Consider the following 9458-nt stretch of genomic DNA (forward strand, 5'->3'; position numbering starts at 1 on the left):
AACACTCTGCAGACAGCCCTGAGCTATTCCAGCTCCATTCTTTGTAATGCCTAATTAGTTTCACTGTCTCTTCCAAGCACCTTGGCTTCAAGCATTTTCTAGGACATTGGAACACTGGTGGAGGCTTAGCTATGTCAGAATTCAATCTTAAAAGGCACTTATAATAAACTAATACTAAAAGAGAGCACGTGGATCCATATACCAGACTAACTCGGGGATAGGGTATGAGTATACAGGTTATGAGAACGCCAAAGTTCCAGGAGGTGAGTTTCCGTGAAACTCTTTGCCTCGTGAGTGCTCCCAGGCCTCTTGGCCTGCCAAGTAAACTTCACTGGAGAGTGCATAGCATTTGTGCAGTTAGATAAAAATTCCTGCTCTCACATGCTCATGAGAGTTTCCAGTTACCGTTCCTCTTGCCAACACATTCAATCTCATATCTTCCTACCTGGCCCTATATCTAAGGGAAAATCTTTGGCTGACCATGTTGTATTTCATCAAATCAACTATACTAGATCATAAAACCTTGCAGTTCATGTGCTTTACTAATTACCATACCTGCAATAAAAAAAAAAATAGTGAGTTAACCCCTAGTCCTCAAAACAAGCACCCTGTGGCATACTGACGTCATCCACATACTCCAATTTGGGTGACACAATATGTTTATGTTACAGTAGACACTTACTCCCATGACTTAAGGGCCTATGCCTGTATGGGAGAAAGCAGAGAGAGAGAGAGAGAGAGAGAGAGAGAGAGAGAGAAGCAAACAGAAAGCTTACATCCCACAAGCTCTCCTTTTTTGTTGTTATGGGCCTTGCACAACCAATCAAGACTGATTGATAATTGCCCTGCCTTTGCCAGCATTTATTTTAAAAAACATTCTACTCTACAGGGAAAATTACTCACCATATAGTGATCCCTTAAAATCCTCAAGGAAGAGGTATACTGAAAAGGGCACAGCAAACCCTCAAAACACAGCTAAAAAGGCAAGATGCAACCTCTTATCCACCTAAAGTACAGTGAACAAAATAGCAGTACACTACACACACACACACACACACACACACACTCCCCAAATTATTTTTCAATGGCATATGCCACACTTGACCTGCCCCTCTTATTGGTGAGATGGTAGTACCCTCTAAACAAGATCTGGAATGGATCTGACCCCTTCCTTGTGATAGGAAGTGGTTTTGTTTTTGTGTATTTCCATAGGGTCAATTTTGGCCTATCTGAAAACTGGCACAAAATATCCAACATTTCCCCACCCACCAAGAAGATGACCTCCCTATCACTGAAAAGGAAAAGAAGGGGGGACCCAGAAGGAAACATTTGTGACCAAGGAACAGATCACCTAGAAGGATATCCGTTACCTGGTGGCAAACACATAACACATGTGCTCTTCTCAAGTCTCTCTCTCTCTCTCATTTGGTTTCCTAGCCAGAGAACTGGTGTCTCAGACATCATGTAACTGGCATTCTGCTAATCTAACTGATACACTTGGAATGCTCTTCCTCCTGCTGCACTGCTTCCTCCCTTGTCTCTTTTCCTCTAACTTCTCCATGACTCAAGGTATATATTCTAGCTCACTATATCAATAAGTGAGTTGTCCTGTAAAACAATCTTCTGGGTCTTTCCTACCTATCTTATTTACCACCACCCAAGATTCTGCTACCCAGCTCCTCTGCACCCCGAGAACACTGGTGAACAATGACCAATGGGGGTGGGACCCATGAGAACAGGAGAATGCAAAGGAATCCACTAGGCAAGAAAATTCATACTACTGTGACTTTTTCCTGAGGAAAGGCTTGCTTTTGGCACCACTATTATTCTGGGAATTGATTCGTGAACTTTTAATAGGTAACTCAGAATGATAGAAGCCCAGCTGTGTAAGACCACATGTCAGGGCACATGAGTGATGGCCAAGCCCCAGCTACATCTGTCAATGATACTTTTATTACAACTGAAAAGAGTGAATTAATATGGCAGCTGTATTTCTTTATCCTAGCTAGTTCCCAATAACACCATAGAAAGACCAAGACTTAATTTAAGGTTTCAAGTCAATATTTGGGCAGTAAAATGATTTATATTAACCCCTAAGATAATCTGACTACCTCCCATCTATGATCCCAGATACTTGCAATTTGGAGTTCTCTTTTCCAGTTTGAACTCTTAAGTACTCATTCCTCCTCTCTGTAGCCAATCTGCTCTCCAGGCCCTTTCCTTGGGTTCTAACTCCACCTCCTGCTCTCTTTCCCTTTCCCTGGCTGGTGGAGTCCTGCACTATCCTCTCCTGTGCCCAGCCATTGTGTGATCAACATTTACTGCCAAGACAGAGAAGAAATGGTGAGAATCACAACTTGAGACATGAATTCTTGACATAAGCATTACAGTGATGTGTCTATATTGAAACAAGATATGAGAAATCAGCATTTGAATAATTCGAGGATAACCTTTATAGAGTGCACAAAAAGATTATGCCTACAGAAGCTACTTCTAGCTCTAAGACAACTGAATTAATTTCTCACTTGTTCCACCTGTGAGATTAGGAGTTACTCTGCCAGCCCATGTCTGCAAATTATTAGATAAGCAAATAATCTTTAAAGCCCATTTTTTGTTTTGCTTTTTAAACCTGAGAATGACTGTCAACTTGATAATTAGACTATTGACTATATCAATTTTTATTTCTGGTTTGTAACATAGGAGTTTTAATGTCTAACCAGAAGGACCTGTGAATAGAATGTGATAAGTATAAGAGCTGATAGAAAATATTGTCTTTAAATGAGATCTAGCATTCATCCTGAAATTACAGTCATCAATGCAATATAGTAAATTGGGGATATGGATAATTTTTACTACAAAAAGAATCAAGACACTTCATATCAATTTTTAGATACTGTCGCCTTGGAAATTTTGTCTACTCTCATTTTTATGTTGAATACATAGTCATTATTAGGATAAGTAGGGCTGAGGACACCTGCCATGTGTCTATCTCTGAAGTTTTCTTGGATATCTGGGAGACTTTAAATGACTACTTCTATTTCCTAAGTGGTTATAGAGCTGTTTAAATAGTTTATCTTGTCTTGACTTAATTTTGGTAAGTGATATCTTTACATAAAATCATCTATATCTATAAGATTTTCCAATTTTGTCGAGTACATGCTTTTGAAGTAAGACCTAACAATTGTGTGAATTTCCTTGTTGTCCATTGTTTGTCTCCCTTTTCATTTCTGACTTTGTTAATTTGGATACTGTCTCTTTGTCTTTTAGTTAATTTGGCTAAGGGTTATCTATTTTGCTGATTTTCTCAAAGGACCAGCTCTTTGTTTTATTAAATTTTTTGTACTGTTTTCTTTTTTTCTAATTGATTGACTTCAGCGTGGAATTTGGTTATTGCTGGTATGAGAACTTTCTAATTTCTTTATGGAGCATTTATTGCTATGAAATTTCCTCTTAGCACTGCTTTTGTTTTGTCGCATAAATTTGGGGATGTTGTGCTTTTATTTTCATTGAATTCTAGAGAGTTTTTAATTTTTTTTTATTTCTTCCCTGATGAAGAACTCATTGAGTGGACAGTTATTCAGATTCCATGAGATTTTATGCTTTCTACTATTTGTGTTATTTTTGAAATTCACCTTTAATCCATTGTTATCTGATAAAATACAAGACAATTATTTCAGTTGTCATGTATCTGTGGATTCTTGTTTTATAACCAACTGTATGGCCAATTATAGAGAAAGATCCATGAGCTACTGAAAAGAAAGTATATATTTTTCTGTTTGTCTGAATTATTCCATAGATGTCTATTAAATCCATTTGATTCACAATGTCAGTTAGTTTCATTGTTTTTCTATTTAATGTTTGTCTGGATGACCTATTTATTGTAAGAGTAGGGTACTGCAGTCTCCCACAATTAATGTGTAGTGTTCTATGTGAGATTTAGGCTATCATGATGTTTCTTTTAGAAATGTGGATGCCCTTGCATTTGGGGCATAGTTGTTTAAAATTGAGAAACTATCTTCAGAGATTTTCCTTTCAATGAGTATGAACTGTTCTTTCATGTCTCTTTTGATTAATTTAGGTTGAAAGTCTATTTTAGTAGATATTAGAATGGATAGTCCAGCTAGATTCGTGGGTTCCTTTGCTTGGAAACATTTTTAACCCTTTACTTTGAGGTAATGTCTCTCCTTATTGCTAAGGTGTGATTTTTGTATGTAGTAGAATGATAAATCCTGGTTTTGCATCCATTCTGTATGCCTGTGCCTGTTTATTGGTGATCTGAGTCCATTATTGTTGAGAAATATTAATGACCAGTGATTGTTAATTCTTATTTTAAGATTGGTGGTCTTGTGGTGTGTGATTCCCTTGTTTTTGCTGGTATGGAATTATTTATTTCTTGGGTTTTCTTGGATGTAGTTATTCTCTTTAGGTTGGACTTTTCCTTATAGTATTTTCTGTAGGATTGCATTTGTGGATAGATATTGTTTAAATTTTGATTTGTCTAAAAATATCTTCTTTTCTCCACCTATGGTGATTGAGAGTTTTGCTGGGTATAGTAGTCTAGTTGGCATCTGTGGTTCTTTACAAGTTGTAAGATATCTGCCCAGGCCTATCTAGTTTTGAGAGTCTCTGCTGAGACAGCAGGTGTAATTCTGATAGGTCTGCCTTTGTATGTTATCCTTGCTGCTTTTAGTATTGTTTCTTTGTTCTGTAGATTTTGTGTTTTGATTGTTATGTGTTGGAAGAATTATCTTTTCTAATTTACTCTAATAGTTTTTCTGTAAGTTTCTTGTATGCATCTCTTTCTTTGGGTTGGTAAGGTTTGTTTTTTTTTTTTTTTTTTTTTCCTCTGATTTTGTTGCAATTATTTTCTGGTATTAAGAGTTGTGAGTCGCCCGGGCTGCGGTTCCAGGGTCTCCAGGGCTGGGTGCCGGGTCCCTGCAGCCAGGATCCCCGCGCCCACGCTCAGGTGCCACCGCTGGGAAGGTGACCCGCAGCCCCCGGACCACCCGATCCCTTTCCAGCCGTAAGCACCCCGCAGGTCGGACCGGAAGGGGCGCCTCAACCCTGAGATGTGACAAAGGAAGTCCCGCCTCTGCCGTGCGACAGACTCCGTGGATGCCACAGAGCTCCGAGCGGGTCTCACAGGGGCGGATTTGGTTCCGGAGCTGCCATGATCGAAGTGGTAGCTGAGCTGAGCAGAAGTCCTGTGTTTCTGGCGGGGGAGGCTCTGGAATGCGTGGTGACTGTCACTAATCCCCTGCCCCCGACCGCCACTTCTGCATCCAGTGAGGCTCTGGCCTGGGCCAATGCCCAGATCCACTGCCAGTTCCATGCCAGCGAGAGTCGAGTAGCACTGCCACCACCTGACTCTAGTCAGCCGGACGTCCAGCCTGACAGCCAGACTGTCTTTCTGCCACACTGAGGTGAGAGGGGCCAGTGTATCCTTTCTACTCCACCCAAAATTCTGTTTTGTGACCTGAGGCTAGACCCTGGAGAGTCCAAATCATACTTCTACAGTGAAGTGCTGCTCACGGAGGGGACGCCTTCCTTTCGGGGTCAGTCGGTCAAATATGTCTACAAATTGACCATTGGCTGCCAGCGTGTGAACTCACTCATCACCTTACTCCGGGTTCCTCTGAGAGATCTCGTGCTGACTGGTCTTCAAGATGTCCACTTCCCCCAGGATGAGGCTGTAGCGCCATCCAGTCCATTCTTAGAGGAGGATGACAGTGGGAAGAAGGACTCATGGCTGGCTGAGCTAGCTGGGGAGCGTCTCATGGCTGCCACATCCTGCCGCAGCCTCCATCTGTACAATATCAGCTATGGCCGAGGGAAAGTCGGGACGTTCGGTATCTTCAAATCTGTGTACAGACTCGGCGAAGACGTGGTGGGGACCTTAAACTTAGGGGAAGGAACTGTAGCTTGTCTACAGTTTTCAGTAAGCTTGCAGACTGAAGAACGGGTACAGCCTGAATACCAGCGACGCCGCGGGACTGGAGTTGCCCCTTCAGTGTCCCATGTGACTCATGCCCGGCACACAGGAGTCCTGCCTACACACTACCAGAACCAGCTTCTCTCTCCCCATCCCTCTTTGCTCTACCCCTGGCTTCTGCACTGCCATTGTTTCTCATATTGTGCTGACCCTCAACCACAAAATTATTTTTGTTTATACTTCATAACTGTAATTTTGCTACTGTCATTAATCATAATTGTCCTTGAAGTGGCAATTACATTTTGAATTTGTAACATCCCGAGAACCAGGATTGGTACTTCTGCCGCCATTGGAGCAGCCTGAGCCTGCGACCTGAACAGGGCCTGAACAGGTGCCTGTAGACACCTTCAGCTGGGACCTCCCCATCTAAGTGCTTCCTACAAGCCCCACCCTGGTCTCATATGCTGCCCAAGGCCCTAGCACCAGCAGTATAACTATCTGAAGCTGGCTCACATGCCCACCATGGCAACTAGTTTTTCCAAGAAACTGAGAGCTCAATCCCTGGACTCCAGTGGGGGCCCGCTTTCCCCACCTGGGGCCCCGTAGCACAGGCAGTGAGAAACGGGCTTTCAGCTGTAGCTTTAATTTATTTCTTTGGAAGAAGTTGGCAGCTGCTAGTGGTTTCCCTGGAAGTGGCAGCAGCAGTGAGCAGTCAGCAGATGGGCAAACCTTTAGCTGGAGTGGGGGGCAGAAGCCCCAGGAGCAGGGGTGTTAGCCGAGCCCCATTCTAAGTCGGGCCCTCCCCCTTTGCAGGGCAGCTGAGGGTCAGCTTTTTGCACCAGGGAAAATTGACAGGTTCCTGCCTCCTGTAGCACTTCACACTCAGCAGGGAAGTCAATAGGATGCTGAGACCTGGAGAACCAAAGGTTGGGAGTCAGGACAGTAAGAAGCCACCTTTAGAGCCTGTGCTTCCCATTCAGCCATCCCCCCATGCCCTCTTGGTGCCCCAGCGCCCCACCTAAGCTCTCTTACTCCCACACAAGGAAATTTTTTAGTGTTCCCAGCAGGAATACTTCCTGCAGATCTACCTCGACTTCCCCTCTCATTGGTGCCTTCACATCTGCAGTCTCGTGAGGCCCTTCTGTTTACTCGTGCCTCACAGAAATCTAGGGACTCCCTGGCCATCCCTTAGGCACACCAGAGGCATTCCCTCTGACACTCCTGGCTACTCACATGCCACAGCAGCCCACACCAACAGGATGCAGACAGGTACAATGGAAACAGTCCTTACGGAGCCAAGATTCACCCAGAGTGAAGTATTTACCCTCATAGTGGCAGGGAGCTAGGGAAGGATGAGAATTGAAAGCGTTGGCAGCAGTCTCTCCTGGTCTGGGGTGGGAGAGGATCCATGCATACTACCTTCCATATAGCCTTCCCATTCACAGGTTGAAGGAATGGCTATTCTAACACAGGGTTGGGCATCTCTACACCTTCATACCTGCCCTCATCTTTCCCGTAAGCATCAGTCCACCTTACCTTGAGCTTGGAAGTAACACATGCTGCTAACTCCCGGGTGCTGTAGGAACAGAGACACCACCAAGCAGATGGTCCTCCAGCCTCCGAGGATCCCCTTGGCCTGGCCAGCCCAGAGCATCCTTAGGGCCATTTCAGCTGCTCAGCGCTCTCAGACCCTTCCTGGCTTCGGCTCAGATTCCTCTGGTCTTCTTACCCCCTTGCTCTTGCCTTGCTCCTTGACTCCTGAGTTTCTCTCTCCTTGGGCTCCGGTCTCATACCATGGCAGTGCCCTCTGCTCTTATGGGCTGGGAATGTTTATAAAGTGAGGACCCTGGCCCCCTGCTGAGGAGAGCTGGACAGGCTGGAACTCTGTTTCCTGAGGTGAGGGCATGAAAACAAGAGGTTCAGCTTTTAACAAGCTGTGAGAGCGGATTCCTGCCCCCACACAGCCAGGAGGAGGGAGGTGGCCATGGAAGGGGTGCTGGACTGGGCACTTCCACAGCCAGGAGAGGGAGGGTTGAAGGCCCCAGGTGGTTCCCAGATCTCCTTGACCTGCAGAGAGGAAGCATTCCATCAACCCTCCCTCCACCACCAGCAGGGGTGTGTGTGCTGGGATCCCTGCCTGGACCGGAGGGAGGCATTTCCTAGGGATGGCTAATCCTGTGCCCCAGCCAAACCAAGGCGCTGCACAAGGGTGCAACTGCCAAAGTCTCCAGGAGAGCAGGCAGGCATCTGGAATGGAGACTGTGTTTCCTTCAGATACCAGGGCAGGGTGTCCCTGAGACATCTGAAAGATGGCAGCCCTCAGCATTGTGAGGTGGGAGGTTCATCCAAAAGCACCCCAAAGATAAACTTCGCATTTCACCCCAAGTGGACAGCAGATGCAAGCGTGTCCCGTTCCTGGCCATGCTTCAGCCCCGCCCCCTTAAGGAGAAGCATCTCCAAATACCCCAACAGAAGTCACCCCACTTTCACAGAGATGCCCCTTCTTTCCTCATGATGGGACAAAGCCTTCTAAGGTCTGCATTTCTGCAGACTCCGGAGGAGTGCTGGGATTCATATGGTGACTGCTCACTGGCTGTCTGACCTTGCACAGGTCACTTCACCTGCCACCTTGCTCCTTGTCTGTCTATTGAGAGTAGAAATGCCAGCTCATGGGCGACAGCACATGGGCTGTTCTTAGCGCCACCTTTGGCCCATGGCCCTCAGAAAATCACCACTGCTTGAGGCTAAAGCACAAAGACAGAAATGATGTCCTTCTCTCTGGACAACAGCAAGTAGCCATGCCCAGCTGAAGGCTTCTGTTGTGGACTCTCCAGACCAACTTCTGTCTTTCACATGTATGCTCCAAGGTATCCCTGCTGCTTCCTAAGAACTGTGCTGTCCTGGGAGCATTTTGGTTTTCGTCCTTGACATCTAGGTTGAAGGGTGATGTTGATCAAGCTGCTTTTCCCACTTCCATACCTTGGAAAGCAGGCTCATGCCTTATCTCCCCCCCATCTGCTTTCTCTTACTTGGATTCTGACTTTCCCCTCATACCCTCATGTGGACTTCAAGACGCCTTTGTGACCACTTTGTGACCCTGGTCAAACTGGACTTCTTTTGTTCTCCTGCCTTTCGGAGGCCCCGCGGTCCAGTGCTTCCCTTCCTGCTCCTAGGACATTTGTTGTGGTTTGCGTTCAGGCCTGCAGTCCCCTTCACCCCTCGCTTTGCTCCCCGTCACGGCTACCACAGCAGACACAGCTCACGCCTGGCGCGCGCGCGCACACACACACACATCTCCCGCCTGTCACCTCTTCCTTCAGCAGCAGCTACTGTCAGTACACCTCCAACTCCTTAGCTGCCTTCAGATACCTTTTGCCTTGGCCGAGGATGTGTAGTTCAGTGATAGTGTTGACTTATTTCAGTGTCCCAGGTCTCACCCCAAACACCCCCCCCCAAAAAAAAAAACTGAGTGGAAGAAAACAGGATTTCTTTTCAGATGGATATCTAGATAAAAGCAAAGGAGAAC

At 45.6% G+C, this 9458-nt stretch overlaps 1 protein-coding gene and 1 pseudogene across 1 annotated transcript; one reads left to right on the plus strand and one right to left on the minus strand.

Annotated features, from left to right (window-relative positions):
* Positions 1–5115: 5115 nt before the first annotated feature.
* On the plus strand, positions 5116–6218 carry LOC110297045 (RAB6A-GEF complex partner protein 2 pseudogene; annotated as a pseudogene).
* Positions 6219–6663: 445 nt separating this feature from the next.
* Positions 6664–7598, minus strand: Msmp (microseminoprotein, prostate associated). Its single transcript, XM_021164042.1, has 3 exons — positions 7469–7598; positions 7166–7274; positions 6664–6844 (listed from the first exon to the last, which is right to left on the minus strand). The coding sequence occupies exons 1-3, from the start codon at positions 7596–7598 to the stop codon at positions 6664–6666; spliced, it is 420 nt and encodes a 139-aa protein (XP_021019701.1).
* Between the last annotated feature and the right edge of the window lie 1860 nt (positions 7599–9458).

This window comes from Mus caroli, unplaced genomic scaffold (assembly GCF_978045245.1).
Source record: "Mus caroli unplaced genomic scaffold, Mus_caroli_1 scaffold_7, whole genome shotgun sequence".
Lineage (NCBI taxonomy): Eukaryota > Metazoa > Chordata > Mammalia > Rodentia > Muridae > Mus > Mus caroli.

Excerpts from the sequence above, each read along its gene's own strand:
- Msmp (XM_021164042.1), bottom strand. The coding sequence starts at position 7,598 with ATGGCCCTAAGGATGCTCTGGGCTGGCCAGGCCAAGGGGATCCTCGGA. Across the intron at positions 7,275-7,468 it reads GTGTTACTTCCAAGCTCAAG|CTCCCTGCCACTATGAGGGT; the intron begins GTAAGGTGGACT and ends ATCCTTCCCTAG. Across the intron at positions 6,845-7,165 it reads GGTGTGGGCTGCTGTGGCAT|GTCTCAGCATCCTATTGACT; the intron begins GTGAGTAGCCAG and ends TTGGTTCTCCAG.